The sequence below is a fragment of the Mesoplodon mirus genome (assembly GCF_964341445.2).
Source record: "Mesoplodon mirus genome assembly, chromosome: 3".
NCBI classification, from domain to species: Eukaryota; Metazoa; Chordata; class Mammalia; order Artiodactyla; family Ziphiidae; genus Mesoplodon; species Mesoplodon mirus.
Genome location: NC_138978.1, coordinates 28,225,203 through 28,244,553, shown reverse-complemented (window position 1 = coordinate 28,244,553; position 19,351 = coordinate 28,225,203). Strand labels below are relative to the sequence as shown.

Genomic DNA, 19,351 nt, shown 5'->3' with positions numbered 1-19,351 from the left:
AGGTCCTGGAGATATAATGACAAGCAAAACCTGACACAATCTGTGCCCGCATGTAAGAACTAACAAATTAAATAAGCATGCAAACAAGTGGAGAGCCTGAACCACGAACAGGCAAGTACATGACTATGAGGTCACTTAGTAACCAGGATTTTACTTACTTTGGCACCAGTCCTCAAGACTTCCCTGATGAGAACTGGGACATTCACTGACCCCAGTTCTAGGTTACACTCTGCCCCTAACCCATAGTGAACTAGGGCAAGTCACTGCTTCTCTGGACCTCAGTTTCCCCATTTATGAAAGAAGGGGCCCTAGATGATCTAATTTCCCTCCCATTCTGACGGTTTGGAATTTTCCTGTCCAAACACCATAGATCCCACTCCAAAGCTACTAACTGACACGTGGTGCCTTGACATTAGAACGCAGTAACTTCTCGCCCTTGCCTCTAGCCTTCCCCGGAGGCCTCCGTCTGTTCCCCGTCGTCACGGTAACCTCCTGGGCTTTCCTCTGCTGGAAACTGAGTGACGACAGCAACTACGCCACTATCATGCGTCCCATTTGCCAGGTTAAAACATGGCCACCGCTGCAACACACCACCCAAGCTTCGCCCTAAATACCCGGGCCCGACCAGCCCTGGAGCCTACTCTAGGGCAGGAAAGAGAGGAACAGGTGCTCCAGTACAGCGAAGAAGATTTCTGGGAACGTCTCCGGATCCTTAGCTTCTCTGGCGTCTCTGGGAGGCACCAGATCGCCGCCCTATAGCGTCACTTCCGTCGACCCATGCGCCTAGGATTGATAGTTGCGAACATCCAATCAGAATAGGGAACGCCCCCACGCCCAGGAGGAGGCGGGTTTGAGACGAAAGTCCCGCCCCACGGCGACGTGAGACGTCAGAGTCGCCATGGCCAGCTACCCCTACGGGCAGGTGAGTGTGTGAGGGGCGGGCGAATCCAAGTGGGTGCCTCGCCAAGTCCAGGCCCGGGATCCCCTGCTTCTCTTTCTCCCCGCCTCCTCCGCGCCTTTCCCACTCTGAGGTTGGCTTCAACGAGGTTTCGCGCAGGAGAGAAGGGAAAAGGGAGGGTCGGTCGCGCCTGGCTCACGTCACGCAGGACTGCACGTCTGGGAGGTCGTGTCGCGCCCCCTTTGACGTCGTTCACGGGAAGATTTGGGGTTCTTGGACCCCACAGAGTCAGACTGGGCCCCATATCTTCCCAGGATCCCGCTGGGGCCCCAGGCAGGGTCATCAACACCAACAGAACGTTTAGAGCACTGGTTCTGTCGGTATCTTTTGGGGAGTTGATAAAAATACACCCTTGACGTACTGCATCTGAATAATCAGGAGAACCTGTGGTTTTAGCAGGCTGCACAAACGAGCTTGTTCGACTACTGACTGAGTCCAACACTTCCATTTCACACACAGGAAAAGTGAAACTCAAGGAGACAGGGAATTTATTTGAAATCACCAGGCAGTTAGGCAGCAGAACCCGGAGCTGTCAGCAAATGCCTTTTCCCCACTTGCCAGCCCATCTTGATCCAGGCAAGAACACCACAGCAAGGCGATTCTGTGGCCAGAATCCGCTGTTGGATAACAAGAACGTTAGAGTAGTCAAGTGCAGTCTGGAGTCAGAGGAAGGTTCACACCTTGGCTTCATCACTTAAATAGTTTTGAGCCATTGAGCCCTTTCTGAGCTGAAGTTTCCTCCTCTGTAAAATAGGGCCAAATAATAGGATCAACTTCAGAGAGCTGTTATGAGGAGTAATGAAGTGATGCTTGTAAAGCATTTGATGCTATGAAGAGTGTGACAGGTGTTACCTTTTAGTATTTTGATTTTTACTAGATTCCTTGAAGGCCAGTGCTGGAAGGGCCCTCAGAAGAATCCCTTCATTTTAGCTCAGAGAGGCTCCTGAGTTGCCTAAGATCACACTAATTTAGGAGATAAAACCCATGCAGGAAAAATTGGAAAACAAAGTCACATGGGATATTGCTAAGCACTGGGCTGAGTGCAATCACATATCAGAAGATGTGGCAAGAGCCCTCGTAGGGAGTGCAGCCCTGTACAGTTTTTGCACACAGTATTTGGACATCCGTTATCTCAATCATGAAGGCTCTGTAAGCAGGCTAGCAGGGATTATTCCCCCAATTTATAGCTGAGGAATGAGCCCAAAGAGGTTAAGTGGCTTGCCCAAGGTCACACATAGCAAGTGAGGGAGTGCCCGTGCTAGAACTTAGAGTTTCTATCATTGCATACTTAGCAGAGGTAGGAAGGAGAGAGGCCAGCCTGGGCTGGGGTTAGGAGGAAGTATAACCTAGCAGTGTTTCCCAAGCTCAGTTGCATTTGCTGAGGCTTGTGAAATGTTAATAAGTATTGCTAATAAAGGAGTATTCTGTAGTTAAATAAGTTTGGGAAATACACTGTTAAATACAGCTTAATGAGTTTTGTTAACCTGTTAACCACAGGCCAACTCAGAATTCTTAATTTATTAATAGACATTGTAAATTTGCCAGAGAGGCAAAATTTGCCAGACAGGGATAGAATATGAAGTGTTTCTTAAACTTACTTAACTATAGAACCCCCCACCCCACTTACATGACGTAAGTCTGGTCATATGTTGGTGACACTGGTATTCTTGAGGAACACAGTTTGGGAAAACATTGCCATAGTACATTGTTTCTCAGTGGATGGTCTACATCAGAATCACCTAGGAGCTTGTTAAAAAAGCACATTTTGGGGTTCCACCTCAGACCTGTTCTGTACCCAGGAAAGGCCCAAGCATCTACATTTTAATAGGCTTTTGGAGACAATTTGTATGCATCCTAGAAGCAGTGACTTAGAAATTAAGAGCCTGAACTTCCAGGTTAGACAGAACTGGGCTAGAATCCTAATTCTGCTATTTAATAGTTACACACTTGGACAAATCATCTAAGGGCTCTGAGCCTGGGTTTCTTCACTTGTAAAGAGGGAGGAATAGTACTTCATAGGGCTGAAAAGAGGATGAAGTATGATAAAGCCTGTGGGGAGCTTGGCGCATTGCTGATACCTAGTGTGTGCCAGAGCGTGGTGGCATAGCTCTTGCTGCTGGGGTCACTGTTATCATGCCGTGCTGCCTGGGCTTATGCTCAGTGATATATTGCAAAGGAGCACAGAGAGGAATGTGTCTCGAGTAGAGGAAGAAATGCTTGTCTCCCATCATACCTTCTTTGTTCCTCCTATCCAGCTCCTGATCCACAGTGTTCCAAGAAAGGAAGTGGGTTGTCTGAAAGCATCCAAAGGCTTAGTCAGTGCTGCCTTCCCTCCACCCAGTACATAGCTCTGGAGGATTCCAGCCTCTTGTTGGGAGTCAAAACTCCTGTAATTTTCTGCTGCGTCCTGCCCCAGGGTCCTCAAGCGTGGACTGGGTGTTGGAGGAGTAAAACTCAAGTACCCTTTGGTCCTGTGGGGGAGCCAGCCTGATGGATTTCAGTGCTTAAGAGCTTGGTCTCTGAGGCCAGAGAGATTTGGCTTCAAATCCTTGCTCTGCCATTTCCTTGCAGAAATTTCTTGCAGAAGTCTGAGGCTCGGTTTCCCCCTTTTTAAAAATGGGGTCATAAGAGTACCTACCTCAAGGGTAACTGCAAAGATTAAATGAGATAATCCACATAAAGTGCTTGATATGGTGTTTTGGCATATAGTAAATACTCCAAGGGGAAGAGTGATTCAGACACGTAAATTGTAGAATCTGTGCGATGAGTATTAAATGGGAATGTCAGGCTAGCACAGGAGGGGCACCTAACTTAGTCTTGAGGGAAGCAGGTCTTCTTAAAGGAGGTGACATTTAAGCCAAAAACCGAATCTCCAGTAGGAGTTAGCTGTGTGAAGAAAGGCATGGTATTCCAGTGGAGGGAATAGTTAGCTGTGTGAAGAAAGGCATGGTATTCCAGTGGAGGGAATAGTTAGCTGTGTGAAGAAAGGCATGGTATTCCAGTGGAGGGAATAGTATTCACAAAGTCCAGGAAGCAAGTAAGAGAGCCCAGTATTTTGGAAGAATTTAAGGAGATCAGTCTAGTTGTAGTGAAGAGGAGGGGGGGGAGAGGGTAACAAATAAGACCAGAAAGGCAAGCAAGGACCAGATCCTAAAGGGCATTATGTGCCTTTTTGAGGAGTGTGGACTTCATCCTGAGAGTTGTTGGGGAGCTCCTGAAGAGTTTTCTCCCATTCGTGCTTTGAGCTTTGACCGTGGGGCACTGTCGTGGGGGGGGGCGTTGAAGCAGGAGAGACAAGGCAGGGAGACCAGTTTCAAAGCTGTTGAAGTAATCTAGGTGAGAGAACAGTGACCTGGTGAACATGGAGCTGGGAGGTAGAAGTGAAAAAACTTGGTGCCTAACTGAGGTGACGGAGGAAAGGAAAGAGGAGGTGTCCAGGAGGGCATCAGGGTTTCCCTTCACTGCAGTGAGAACACAGAGGGAGGAATAGATTTGGATGGAAGGTCCGGGAGGTTGTTGGATATGAGGTCTGCAGCTCATGAGAGATGAAGCTGGAGAGAAAGATTTTGGAGTGTCAGCACAGAGGTGGTAATTGAAGTCTTGGGACAGTTCTTGGCTCACTGTTTATTGGCTGCAGATTTCTGGCCTTTCAGTATTTTAGGAGGTTCTGCTGGTGAATGCCCAAACCACTCCTTCTGTAGTCTTGTGATTGTTTAACCCCTTAGAATGGGCTCTAACTTCCTCCAGCGGGCTGGGGGCTAGCTCCAGAGCACAGGCTTGTGTTTGCAACACAGCCTTGTGTTTGAAACACAGGCTTGTGTTTCCCCCTCAGTACTCAGCATGGACCAAACTTTGACACCTCTGGGCTTCACAAGGGTCTTGTGGTAGAAGAATGAGCCCTCAGAGCCAAAAGAAAATGTAAGACTTTCTGAGTGGGTTATTTGGGAGGGGGTGAACTCCCCACCACTTGCGGGAATGTAAACAGAGATTCCAGATGGTGCTACAGAGATTCCATCATCGACTGAGAGGTTGGACTGGGAGGTCTTTGGGGTCTCTTACAATACTGTGGCTCTCGAATTGGGTCTAGGTGCGGGGGTGAAAACAGAACATGATTCTTCCGAGTCTCCCTGATTTCTGGGCTTGAAGCCTCTGAAAGATGACCTAATCCAACCCTTTCCCCTTCAACTCCTTCCACTGTAGAAATCCATCATATCTGACACATATATTTAGGACAGTCTCTGGCACTGGCACGTAGTAGACACTCACTCATTTATTGTGAACACCCAGAAGAGGGTAGAGTGGTGGAGTCATGCAGACCCTGTTTTGAAGCTTACCAGTTCTAGCTGCTTCATCACAGGCACATGATTAAACTCTCCACCTTAATTTTCTCATCTGTAAAGTGGGGATCATAGCACTTACCTCATAGGACTGAAGATCAGTGAGAGCCTTGATAAAATGTTAATTGCCCCTTCCCCCCACCCAAATTTATCAAATGTAGTTTATTTGCAATCAGTAAAGACCTAGGGTTAGTTTTCTGTAGTGGTTTGGAAACCATGGTTGCTGAACTCTTCGTCTTTTTTTGTTTGTTTTTTTGACAATCTTGTGTTTATCAGCATGAAATGCTCTTGGAAAAACTCTTCAAAGGGTTGGCAGATGGCATGGAGTAGTATAAAAGAACATGGAATCAGGAACTCTGGTTTTCATTTCTGGTTCAGACGTTTACTAACAACTCAGTGGCCCTGGGAACCCTCTTCCCCAGCCTGGATTCTTGTGGTTTTACTTTTCTTCATCCTCTGGTGCAAGCTAGAAACCTGAGTCATTCTAAACACTTCCCTTTCCTCACTGCCCCCTCCATCGCTTCTCTAACCTAATTAGTTGCCAAGTCATGTCTAGTCTATCTCTGAAATAGCTTCGGAATCCATCCCGTTCTCTCTGAGTCTGCTGTCTGGCTCAAGCCCTGCCTGTCCAGCACCTGGGCTGCCACCTCCCCCACTAGTTCATCCTTCACACCCGACGCTGCTTAGTTCTCTAAACAAGGCCCGATCACGTTTCTTCCCTGTTGGAAACCTTTCTGTAGCGCTCTGTTTCCTCCGGCATAAAGCTCCAAATCTTTTGAGTGCTATTCATTTGTTCACATTTTTACGGCGGCTTGACGGTGCCAGGCTCTGTGCTGGACCCTGGGCTACCGTGATGAATGAGGCCCACTGTCTGCCCCTGGGGAGCTCACTGTTGCGTGACAGAGAGAAACTGCTCTAGGATGCACCAGCTAACTGAAATGCAGCAGGACAGGTGATAAGACAAGGAGCATGTAAAGAGCTTGCCTTTCTGAGTTCACTCTGCGTTCTGGCCCCTGCCCCCTGCTTTTTAGCCCACTCCCTGACTACTCCATGCTCGCTCATAGGCCTGTGCGTTTGTCTTTCTTCTTCCGTCTGGAATGTCCTTTGCTGCCTGCCTTTTGGAGAATGCATGTGCATCCTTCAGTGCCAGTTCCAGTATTACTCCTGCCTCTTCCAGGAAGCCTTCCTTGACCCACTGCCTACATGTGTTCATTTGATGCTCATTTATCATTCGACAAACAGAACCAATTCCTCTGCCCATGCCTTCTTAATAGCATTTAAGTAGATTTTTCTGATGACACTGATCAGACGGTATCATAATTATCTGGGGCTCCTCAAGGCCAAGCCCTGTTTAGTTTTGTGCCTCCCGGCCTAGCACAGAGCCTAACACAACATTGTTGCTCTGTAAATGCTTGCTGAATGAATGAAGTCTTTTAACAGTTGTGCATCTCAGTTTCTTCATCTGAATATAGGCCTACTAATACCTTCCTTTTTTCTGTTAGAGGATTGTTGGCAGAATTTTGCCAGTAGCATTTGTGTGTATGTGAAAGTGCTTTGTAAACTGTACACGTAAGGGCTTTAATGCAGGGCAGAAAGGAAAGGGTTTAGTTGCGGCCAGGCTGCACCAGACCCCTGGATTGTGATAGGACCAAGGTCAGAAGACCGGCCAGCAGCACTAGCTTGGTTGTCGTGGAGTCGTTTCCTGGGGGAAGGGCTGTGCCTCAGGTGTCCTAAGCCAGGAACAGTTGATGGCTTTGCTCACACGACTTCTTATGGAGCAGCAACTTCCTGGCTTGGTGTCCAGCCTGTTCTTTGGGTGTGCCCAGGCTCTGCAGAGTCCCCATCCCCTTTTCTAGCCTACACTGGAATCCTGTGCCCTATTGCTTAAGGAAAGAGCACCGTGGCAGGAGGTGGTGGGAGTCAGTGGACTGGGATGTGGACGGGGAGTGATCTGCCTGTGCCTTCAGCTCACAGTGTTTCTTAAGCCAGTCTCTTCCCCTCACCTGGCCTTAGTTTCCCGTCTGTAAACTGAAGGGGTTAGGTTGAAGAGGTCTTCTGGGCACCTCTCCCATCACACCTCTCCAGCTCCCTTGGGAATCTTTATTATTCTTTAAGTCCTAATCCAAATGCTGCTTCCTCCTGGAAACCCTCCCTGATTTCACTCTCCTTTGTGGTCCCATGGCACATGGCTTATGTGTCCATTTAAACACCTGTTTCCTTATGCTGTTTTGTTAAATGTTACAGAGTGTGTTTCAGTGCCTCTCCTATTAACTGAGCTCCTTTGAACATTTCACTCTCCTTTATACACACCCCCGCCCCAAGAGTTTACCTGGCCCAGGGCTTTGCTGATAGTAATAATAATAATTAATATAACAGTAGAGCTATGATTTATGCCAGACACTGTTGTAAGAACTGTTTCTTGTATTAATGGTTTTCAAACTGCCTTTTGAATCACTGGGAGGGTTCTGCAGGGCTCACTCACAGCCTAGCAAGGGAGGGGCCTACGTGGTCAGGGCTCTGGGACCCCCACCTCCAACCAGAGCAACTTTCTCTCGCCAGTTTTTAAATATTTTTATTCATCAAAAGGTTCTTTAGGGAATTCCCTGGTGGTCCAGTGGTTAGGATTCGGCACTTTCACTGCCATAGCCCAGGTTCAGTCCCTGGTTGGGTGGGGAACTAACATCCTGCAAGCCGCGTGGCCAAAAAAAAAGGGGGGTGGGGTGGGGTTCTTTAGCTAAAAATTTAACTAACAGAATTCTTCTGTATACATTTCTTGTAATCTGCAGAACAATTCAGTGAGGAAGGGATTATTATATTTTACTTGTGAGGAAACAGGCCACTGACCCATGGTCATGAGCTCAGCTGATGAGAGCAGAGTTTTGAATTGAGATTTGCCTGTGACTTCATTATCTGTGAAGGAGTCTTGCTACGAGCTGTGGCAGCTTCCAGGGCAGAAGAGCGTCCACGGTGCTGAGTGGGGAAGGTGGAAGGGCGTGCTTCCTGCCCTCCCTCAAGAAGCCTCTCCTCCCCGAGCAAGCAGACTCTCTTGAGATGAAGTGTGACTTTGGCCTTAGCCTTGAGGGTGACTGTCCTGGAAGCTATCAAACGCAATTAAAAGAGGAAATCCAGGCTCGTACTGGCTAGGCCACTGGTGTGCCTTACAGGTTGATCTAAAACGTGTCCAGATGGTACCATCCTCACAATGCTCGGAGCTGGGTGCAGTTGCTCTCTGTGCCCTTGAGCTCAGCCTGTCTGCAGATGTGTTGAGGCTGTGCTCCACTAGGCCATTTAGGGAGATGGAACCGAACACTCTGAGCCTCAGGGGTCCCTGGCTAGTGGCGTGGGGACAGGGACAAGAGAGGGAGGAGTGCTCCCATGTATGCTCTACTGTTTACATGGCCTGGGCTTAGCAGCCAGGAGACCTGGATTCTGGCCCCAGCCCCTCCACATGGTTGTTGTGTGATTTTTCTGGACTTGAGTTTCCTCTTCCATAGAAGAGTCCTACTATTAATAGTTACTGTGTATTGAGTGCTTACTTTGTGCGAGGGCCTGTGTCAGAGCCCTTCACGTGACCAGCCTCATTTCATTCACATACTAACCTGGAGGTAGGCAGGCACTCTTAGAGCCAAGGATATTTAGGCTTAGAGAGGGTTAGACCAGTTAGTAAGTGGCAGATCACAAGCTTGAACTGGTCTTTTTCACTCTTAATCATGGGCCTATATTGCCTTAGGAATAGGGTCTTGCCTACCTGTTTCACAGAGCCATGAATGAGGCTGGGGAAATGGTTTTGCATCATGAGCTAGAGTAGGGTAAGGAAGACATGCTGTGGATGAATCCGTGCTATAGATACATCATTTGTGACTGAAGAGGGTCAGGGGCATGGGCTGGAGATCACATTTGCACTGTGAATTCTGCGGATAGAGATGGGGGTACCACAGGGTGTGGATTTGGAATTCAGTTTGATTAATTTGCCCGCTCATTCATACAATAAATATTTATTGAGCATCTGTTCTGCACTGGGGGCTGGGGATAAAGGGATAAAGTGGCAAACCAGACCTGATCCCAGCTCTTGTGGAGCCCCTTGGTGTGCAGGGAAGGGCAGCCAGGAGGGCAGGGTTCCAGCCCTACCTCTGCAGGTCAGTGGCAGTGTGACCTTGGGTAAGTTGTATCTCCTCCAGAAGCCTCAGGTTCCCCATCTGAGCAGTGGGGTCATGATTCCAGTCCAGTTCAGCAGTGGCAGTGCCTTATAACTGTAAAGTTCCATACTGTGGCTAGTTTCTGGCCCTGTCATTCTGACTGATATCTTGCTCTTCTTGCAGGGCTGCCCAGGAGCTGGAGGACAAGCACCCGGAGCCCCTCCGGGTAGCTACTACCCCGGACTCCCCCATGCTGGGGGGCAATATGCTAGCGGGGTACCCCCTGGTGGCGGATATGGAGGAGGTCCTGCCCCTGGAGGGCCTTACGGACCACCAGCTGGTGGAGGGCCCTATGCACACCCCAACTCTGGGGGGCTCCCTTCTGGAACTCCGGGAGGACCATATGGTGGCGCGGCTCCAGGGGGCCCCTATGGACCACCACCTCCAAATTCCTATGGTTCCCAGCATCCCGGGCCTTATGGACAGGGAACACCTCCTCCAGGTAAGTAGGGGTCTTGGACTCCAGGTGCCTCTGACCTTGTTCTGAGTTATCCAGGGCCCTTCCTTGCCCTCCTTGTGGATGTGTAGGCAGCCTGGTCTCCGGCACCTTAGCATCTTGTCTCTAGCTTAGCTTGCATTAGCAGAATGAGAAGTCTGTTAATTAGCTTTGCTGTGGTAACAACTCCTAAATCTCTGGCTTACAATGGCAAATATTTATTTCTGTTCCTTGCTCACGCTTATTTACTCTTGGTTACATGTTGGCAGCTGCAGGCTTGGCTGCTGAGGTTCTGCTCCACGTGTCTTTTCTTTCCAGGATCCAGGCTGGAGGAGCAGCCCCTATTTGGGATATACTGTTTTTGTGGCAGACAAAAAGAGCAGGAGAGCTAGCAGGAATGCACGATGCCTCCTAAAGCTTCTGCTTTGAAGTACTTTATATCTCTTGCAGTCACGTTTATTGGCCAAACCACATCCTCTGGTCAAGCCTGACATCAATAGGATGGGAATGGATACTCCTCTCACTGGAGGGACTCTGCAGGCCACCAGGCAGTGGAGAGGATGTACCGTGCTCTTGCAGGGAATCAGGGGAGGGAGTGGATTAGCAAATGATTGGAGATAATGCTACAGTCTACCGTGGGGAGAAACCCCATTTCTGTGTAAGAGAGACTGACTACTATATGTAGAAAGGTAAGATGGTATAGTTGTTGAAAGCTTGGGCTTTTGAGATCAGATCACTTACTGACCTGACCAAATTACTTCATCTCTTTAAGCCTCAGTGTCCACATCTGTAAAATGTGTAAATGTCACTGCCTCACAAGTTTGTTAATAAAGATTAAATGAGAAGTTGCAGGTAAACACTGGGCACAGGGTATGGCAAATGGGAGGGGCTTAGTAAACAGTGTTCTGTGAGAGGACTCATTCTGGAGCATTCTCAGCAACGAGGTATTTGGCATTTAATGTGATAGCAGATGTGGTAAGGGCCGTACCACTGAAAGATGCCGAGGCAGGCAGGAGAGTGATGGGATGAGATAGGGGAAAGATAAAGAGCAGAGACTGTAAAGCTGAGGTACTGGACAAATGGGGGCTGGGGAGGGGGCTTGGCAACTCAGTGGAGGCAGAGAATCTTAGGTGGGGCTTCAAGCTCAGTGAAGATTTCTGAATGATTTCAGACAGGGGGTTGGGGAAGGTGAGATCCCAGACCCTGTGTCCTCCCAAGCTCATTCAGTCAGCCTCTTCACAGTGCTTGTTCCCAGGAGACCACACCAGCAGCGAGGCAGCCTGGAACCACTCTGGTGCACCTGAAGGGCCTCCAGGGAATGGTACTGCTGGGAAGCTGTAGCATCTTAGCATATATACCCAGCAGGTGGCTGAGGGAGAGGCTCAGACCTTGGGGGTTCTAAACACTGTGAGCCAGTGGCATTTATCTTATCAGAGCCGGAGCTGCTGGCTGTTTGCTTTCAGCTCAGAAGCTTCCTGGTGGATTTCCTCCTCCTTTTAAAATTTTGTTTCCGAGCCTACATGAGGTCACTGCAGGGGAAGAAACCCCTGGCTGTGAGGCTTATCCCACCAGGGCCTGAGGCCAGAGATAATGGGGCTGCAGTGGAGAGGAGAAATGTGCTTCAGACTCTTAACTGCTCACCCTCTGCAGCTTCCTCTCTCCTCTCCAGTGCTACCCATGAGCCCCTGGAGCAGTGCTTCTTTTTTCTTTTTTTAAAAATATTTATTTATTTGGCTGCGCTGGGTCTTAGTCGCGGCACAGGGGATCTTCGTCACAGCGTGCAGGATCCTTTTTTTCAGTTGTCACATGCGTGCGGGATCTAGTTCCCTGACCAGGGATCAAACCTGGGCCCCCTGCATTGGGAGCGCGGAGTCTTAGCCACTGGACGACCAGGGAAGTCCCTGGAGCAGTGCTTCTTAAAGTATGGTCCGTATATCACCTGCAGTGGAGTCACCTGGAGGCCCCATCTTAACCCCGCTGAATACAGGGTCTAAATGTTGAACACCATGCTCTGCAAGAGAGGTTTGACCCTTAAAGGTGCCTCATTGCCCACAGGGAAAATTCTAAGGGCACTCGACTCCCAACGGGCCTTTCCAGACCCTCTCTTCCATCAACCCCAGACCCCTTGGAGTACTCTGAACACACTCTGTGCCTTTGCCACATGCTTTTTCTTTTCCCCATCGTAACTCTTAATTGTCCTTTCAGACCCAGTTTAAATAGGCCTTCCTCTGTGAAAATGTGACTGCACACATTCCAGGCCCTTTGTGAAAACTTTATTTTGCTGTTATCTCATTTAATCATCACAGCAACCCTGGGAAGTAGGTCCATTTTAGAAATGGGGGAATCAGTACTCAGAGAATGAAACAATTCCTCTAAACCACACAGGCTAGTAAGGATCTTTGCTCTCTTTGCTTCCAGAGCCTGAGCTGTTCTATGCTGACTGCGCAGACCACATGTTACAGAGACTCTCCTGCCTGTGGCTGTGACCTCCTCTCCCCCATGGCACAGCAGCTGTTTTAGGAAAGAGGGTAGGGCCTGTCTGGATTTCCCATCCGAGGAGGTCAGACTAGTCCCTCAGTCAGGCAAACCTTTATCCTTCTGGCCTTACTTTGGGGACTGGGCAGTGGTTTCTGTGCTGTCTCTGATACTGCCTTGTGTGAAGAAGCCCTCAGTCAACTCAGCAGGTTTACCAATACTGTGTAACTCTGGCTTTTTCCCAAGACAGTCTTCTGTGCTTCTCTGCTTTCATCTGCCACCTTCTCCCCTCACCCCCAGCCCACCCTGCATGTCTTTCCAAATGAATGATCCTTTCTTCCATCTGACGTACACACAAAGCTCCCAGACACACAAAGCCGTTTGAACCACAACAGCAACACTAATAATCAGCAGGTATATAGTGCTTGGATGGTGCCAGGTGTTGATCTAAGGGTTTTCATTTATTAATTATATCTTTATAATAACCTTATGAAGTAGATGCTGTTGTGCTTATCATTTCACAGATAAAAAAACTGAAACACAGAGAACTTCAATAACTTAACCAAAGCCGCACATGGGAGAGCTGGGACTTGAACCAGGAGGCCAATTCTAGCATGAATTGAGCACCTCCCCTTTCTGTGTCCGGCTCTGTGCCAGCCCCTGGGGATTCAGAGATGGGTTAGGCTGGGATCTTGCCCACAAGTTGCTCCAAGTGTAACCTGGAAAGAGTAGGAAAAAACATGTACACAGTGGAGTGATCAGGGCCATAGAGAGGAGTACAAAGGAGAGAGGAAGGAGGCCTGTCCAGGGATGGAAGAAGAGGAAGGAGGCCTGTCCAGGGATGGAAGAAGAGGAAAGGCTTTATAGAAGGAGCAGCATTTTATCTGGGTTTTGAAGGGTGGGTGGGAAATGGATGCAAAGAGATGAGGGAGAAGAGGGTGTGAGACAGAACCTGGTGAGGTGAGTAAAGGCTTCATAGGGAGCTGTGAAGGTCTGGGTAGGAGCAGGTGTCTTACTTACTGCATCTAGGCTGGAACAGAGGTGGAGGGGGACAGAGTGGGGATAGAGTGACAGGTAGGTGGGGCTCCCCACCACATTGTGGGGAAACTGGAATGCTGTTTTAGGGATGCTGGACTTTATTTTGTGGACAGTGGGGAGCCTTTGAAGAGTTTTGAGTTGAGGTGGGGGGAAATTGGTGAGAACAGAGTGGAATTTTACAAAGATTACTCGGCAACAAGTGCTAAGTGGTGGAGAGTTGCTGTCATGAGGATTTGGTTAGGACTTTGGGTTAGTTCCACAGTCAGGCGAGAGGTGTCTGAATCAGGGCAGGTGCAGTAGGGACAGGGAGGAGTTGATAGCTGTGTATGGATCTGGCAGCTCTGGGCAGCTCTTTGGGCATGTGAGGTGAGGAGGTGTCACAGATGTCCACAGGGAGGTTTGGAGGTGGGGATAGGCATCGGAGGTGATGCGGAGGGAAGAGACGTGGAGCTCTGTGGCCACCCACATTCTGGTAGCTCTTGGTAGAATATGCCAGCTCTCCTGGTGCCAGAGATGGACCAGACCTGCTTCCCACCCCAGAGAGCTCCCTGCTGCCTGACTCTCAAAATGCTTGTCTCTGGGCTGTGCATGTTAGGTGCTCAGCAAACATTTTTGGGGAAGAGATGATCCCCCTTTTCAGAGAATTCTTAATCTGCCGGACAAGTCCCTGTTCCTTAGAAACTTAAAATCAAATAGAGAAGTGGCTGGAGCACTGTAGGAAAAACCTGAAGGATTTGTGGAGTAGAAATCAACCGCAAATACTTGTGAGTTTACACAGAAGGTCCTCTTCCATTAGAGTAAAGGTGTTGTCTTAATGGAAGCCAGCGAGTGGGTAGGCAGATTTGTGAGACTTTTGAGGTAGGGAAAACCTGTAGCTGGGGGGCACTGAGGCTGACCCTTCCCAGCATTTCTGAGGATTGGTCTTGAGGCCTGCGTCTGACTCCCCTGGTTGGCACCCCTTCCTGCAGGTGGCACCCCTCCCAATGTGGATCCCGAGGCTTACTCCTGGTTCCAGTCAGTGGACTCCGATCACAGTGGCTATATCTCCATCAAGGAGCTGAAGCAGGCCCTGGTCAACTCCAACTGGTCCTCGTTCAACGACGAGACATGCCTCATGATGATAAGTGAGTCCTAGCCCTTCCTCGTGGGCTCTGGCTGGGGCAGAGCCACCTCCTGTCTGACGGTCGGTGGGTGGGAGGCCATTCTGAGGAGAAATCTTTTGGCCAGGGAGGATTTCTCACAGGAAACTGGGTTCAAGGTGCGATCCCTTAGAGAGCTCTTTTCCTTAGACCTTTTCTCAGGTTCTAAGCCTTGCTGAATCATAGGCCAGCTCAGTTTCTCATTCTGCAGAATGGGACTCCCTGTCCTGGTGGGAGATGGCAGGGAGGGGGTCAGCTGCCAAGCCTGCGGAGAAGATGCAGTTCTGGCAGGGGTGGAGGCTGGGATAGTACTTGATGAGGGTGCATCTTGGGTACCGGCATCTGGGCCTCAGGCCTGTGGTTCTGTGGAGTGTCCTACTCCAGCCTGGGGAGAAGGGAGCCTCAGTCGTATCTGAGGACCCTTGGCCCCTGGTCTTGAAGCCTTCTTTCCCTCCCCCCCCCCACCAAGACATGTTTGACAAGACCAAGTCAGGCCACATTGATGTCTACGGTTTCTCAGCCCTGTGGAAGTGCATCCAGCAGTGGAAGAACCTCTTCCAGCAGTATGACCGGGACTGCTCGGGCTCCATTAGCTACACAGAGCTGCAGCAAGGTGAGGGCCTGGCAGGGACTCAGCGCACAGGCACAGCCGAATGTTTCTCTTTACCCCCTAAGACAGAGCAAGGGGTTCTCTCTAGCCTCTGGCTACCACGTGTCCAACTGCACTGCAAAACTCTGCCCTCAGCACAGGCCCTCTCCCCACCCCTTCTGTGACCTGGCTGGGCCGTGAGCCCAGTCCAGGGCAGGGAAACGATCAGGGCTGGACTCTCTGACGATGGGATTCCTGGCAGCAGTAGGTGAGACAGGCCCAGCTGGCAGGGAGCCTTGGGGATGGAAACTCAGCAGCCCAGGGCGCTTTGAGACTGGTACATGTGGCTCGTGTGGCTCTTTCCTCTCTAGTTTCTAGCATGCAGAATGGAAAGAGCCCTGTAGAGGGGCTCAGAAAGGTGGCTTCTGTTGCTAGCCCTACTAGAAGGCAATTTCATTCCCAGCTTTGGGACCCAGACCGCTCTAAAAGTTGCAGTTGGGTAAGGACCTGAGGCCACAGCTCCAGGTCTGGTTCCAATTCTGACTCCAGAGGATGGTTGGTTAGTGCGGAGATGAGAACTGGACAGGGAGCTTTGCCACCTGAGAGGGAGAAAGGGCTCCCCACAGAACCCAGCCCCTCGCCCTGGCCATGGATTTCAATCAGACTAAGGAGCCTGGGGGCGGGAGCTGGGGGAGGGGCGGCTCCCTGGTGGAAGGGAAAGGAAGTGACCTGCTCTGAGCACCTACTCTGTTGTCAGGTAATGGTCCGGTGATGGATATTTGTAAGGGTGATATTATCACAGGAAAGCTAATATTTATTGAATGCTTGCTATGAGCCAGGTACTATAATAAGTTTTTTTCATATATTACATCATTCTTTCTCCCCATGTGATAAGTACTGTTTCTTATTCCCCACCCTTAGATGAAGGATCTCTTATTATTACCCTTTTACAGGTGAGAAAACTGAGGCTTAGTCTAGGTGACTTGCCCAAGGGCCACATAGCAAAAGGGGAGCTGAGACTTTAGCCTGAGCTGGTAGATGATACAGAGAGGAAGAAGGAAGCATCCCAGGTGGAGGGGCAGGAGGAGCAGCATGGAGGCTGTGACCTTGGAACTGCCCAGCAGCCTTGCCTGGGGAGATGGTGATGATTTTATTACTTTTAGCAAATGACACTTACTGGGTGCTTATTATGTGCCAGGCACTACACCAAATCCTTTGCATGATCACCTCCTTTAATCCTTACTAGAACCTACAAGGTAAGTAAGTATTATCCCAGTTTTAGAGATGATAAGACAGAGGATTAGCAAGGGTTAATAAGCAACTTGCAGAGGGGCTATCTCGACTCCAGAGCAGGCCCTCATAGCCTCATGCTGAGCCACCTCATGTGTGTCTGCTCGGGGCAGGGTGACCCGAGGGGGCTCAGGCTTCTGTCTGTAATAGAGACGAGTCAGAGATGAGCATGGACAGACTGGTGTCATTCTGGGACCCTGCGGGCCCCTAATTGAACAGACAACAGAGATTTTGAGAAAGAGGAATGGGGGCCTTCCAGCTCAGGGGGGCATCCAGAGCCCCTGTTGTGCTCCTGCCATTTTGGACAGTCCCTTGGGACATCTGTCCTGTTTCTGCTTTGGTGCCAGTCCCCTTGAAGTTCCTGAACTGCTGTACTCCGTGGAGCTGGTTGATGGCGGTGCTCATGGCAGGTTTTTGTGTCTGCTCTGTGTGCCCCTCCTCTCCAGCTCTGTCCCAGATGGGCTACAATCTGAGCCCCCAGTTCACCCAGCTCCTGATCTCCCGCTACTGCCCGCGCTCCGCCAGTCCTGCCATGCAGCTAGATCGCTTCATCCATGTGTGCACCCAGCTGCAGGTGCTGACTGAGGCCTTCCGGGAGAAGGACACAGCTGTGCAGGGCAACATTCGGCTCAGCTTCGAGGACTTCGTCACCATGACAGCTTCTCGGATGCTATGACCAGCCCATCTGTAAAGCAGGGAGTGCACCAAGGGACTTTTCCTGGCTCCTAGGGTGGGAGAAGCATGTGGGCCTCTCTTCATTTCCTGCCCTTCCTAGAAAAAGAATTCTCCCTTGCCTGATTCAGCATTGTTCCCAAAGAGGGCTGGGAGTCTGCGTCATAGCCACCAAGTAGTGGGGACCTGGGCTGAGGCCACACAGGTAGGGGCCTGACCTAGGAGAGGACTGGAAATTGAATGTCCTTTTACATCCCTGAGTATTTAAATGGCACAGCCTTGCGCCAGGTGCAAGAGATGCTGGTCATTGCAATGGAGTTAGTGTCCAGTCAGCTGACTCCAGCCTCTAGCTTTTCCTTCTATGCCCTGACGTCAGTGGTAAGTGTTCATCAGCCTCTTACCATTAGCACCTGCGTTCCCTCACCCATGCTGTCTTGTCAGATGAACCCAGTTTCTCCAAAATGGAATCTGACCAGGGTGAGAGATTTGCCCATGGGACCAGTGGCTTGGATTCCACCCCCCACAAGTCCGTGTGTGTTGACTTCCAGCTGCCTGCTCGGGGAGCTTGGGCAGTCTGCTCTCTGGGCGTCTCTGGCCAGGCCACCCCTCTGCAGCTTGGACCCCTCACACTTGCCTGCCATCCTCTGCTTGGCTTCAGTCCCCAGCGGACAAGTTGCTACCTCCCACTGCCAATGCTTTTTTTTTTTTTTTTAATTTGTGGTTTTTTTCATTTGGGGCCAAAAGTTTGGTGCAACTGTAAGCTTCAATAAAAGAATAAAACTCTGGAGTTCCACATTTTCCACCACACCTTCCCAGTTACAGGTTCATATGCTTATCCATTCAGTCACTCATTTATTCTTTCATTCAACGAATATTTAAGTACATAGTATATACCACGCCATGCAGAAAGAAACAGCTCAGGGGGACATGCCTCCACAGGGCTGCTCTTCACTGGGGTGAAGTTAAGTGTAACTTAACTTCAGGTTAAGTCTAACCTTGCCAGGTTCAGTCCAAGAAGCTGACCGTGTGTTTTATAACAGTTTTAGGGCTGGCATTCTGGGCTAGAAACAGCCACCCCACACGTTTCACAGCCTGGCCTTTTTATTATCTCAAACCCGAGTTTTAATCTTCCAGACAAACTGCATTTATGAAGTCATAACTTTCTCCCCATTTTTATTAAGTGCAGACATCTGTACTTGCCAGCTGGATCTTCAGATCAGCTTGATAATCAGTCTATACCAAATGTCTACAGTGATCTGACAAAATTTCAATCCGAAGCCAAGACACCAGACGTTTTGGTTTGATTGGGGGACCTTAGGATGGGTAATCGTGAGCTAATCCTTTTGTTTTGGGGGATGAAGATAAGAAAACAGGCTCTCCTCCCTGCTTGGTTGGGGAAGCAGCTCAGTGAGGCCTGGCAGGTATGTCAGGCTTAGCCAGTTCAGCCCCGGTTCTCCTCGGGGCTGCTGTCGTGCTAGAATCCTAGAGTTAGGTGGAATCCAGTTCCCAGAGGCCAGCCCCCATGCAGAACTAGAACCCCCTCCATCACCCCACTTTGAGTCTGGCCTCTGCTTGCCAACCTCCAGTGACAACTCGGTGCCTTTCCAGGCAGCCCATTTCCTCCTAGACTAGTAGGGACTTCTTCCTGATGTGGATTCCAAGTCCCACCACCTTGAAAATACTACCCATTGGCTATGGTTTTCTCTCTTGGGCCACCCAGAACATACTTCACCCCTTCCTGCATGCCAGCCCTCTAGATATCTGGAACCTGCCACCACATTCCCCCAGGTCCTCCCTTCCCTAGGCCAGATAGTCCCGGGCTCTCCAGAAGCTGTTTACTGAGCTTCATTCCATGGCATCCTGGTCAGCTCTGAGTTCATCTGAGTTCCCCAAAATGGAGGCCTGAGGCCCACCATGGTGCTGGGTTCAACCCGCAGAGAATAGAGTAGAACTGCAGCCATTAGGGGAAGCTTCTGTTGTTTCTTTGCTCCCACTGAGCCAAGTGTTTACTGAAACCTGTGTCTAGAGCAGTGTCAATCACGCTCTGTCACCTTTGTGATCAGCTGGGGCTGAGGAACCCAGGACCTGGGTTCTTCCTTGTGGGCATGGTTGGTTCTGGGCTTGGGCGTCAGCCCTCACACCTCATTCCACACACTGCCCCTCCAAGCCTGGCTACAGACTTGACAAACAGCTTTGGATCCTAAGGCTAGCGGGAGGGGAG

The 19,351-nt window shown here is 50.0% G+C and overlaps 1 protein-coding gene and 1 pseudogene across 3 annotated transcripts in view; both read left to right on the top strand.

Moving 5' to 3' along the window:
* LOC309799101 (methylosome protein WDR77-like) overlaps positions 1 to 19,351 on the top strand; it is a 460,959-nt pseudogene that overhangs the window by 266,712 nt on the left and 174,896 nt on the right. The gene's annotated exons all lie outside the window — the stretch shown is intronic.
* Positions 849 to 17,914, top strand: PEF1 (penta-EF-hand domain containing 1). Of its 2 annotated transcripts, XM_082614552.1 has the most exons (5): positions 849 to 922; positions 9,615 to 9,933; positions 14,409 to 14,564; positions 15,049 to 15,192; positions 16,905 to 17,914. In XM_082614552.1, the coding sequence occupies exons 1-5, from the start codon at positions 899 to 901 to the stop codon at positions 17,132 to 17,134; spliced, it is 873 nt and encodes a 290-aa protein (XP_082470678.1). In that variant the 5' UTR covers positions 849 to 898; the 3' UTR covers positions 17,135 to 17,914. The 2 variants fall into 2 exon arrangements, with proteins under 2 accessions (XP_082470678.1, XP_082470679.1); XM_082614553.1 differs by lacking the exon at positions 15,049 to 15,192.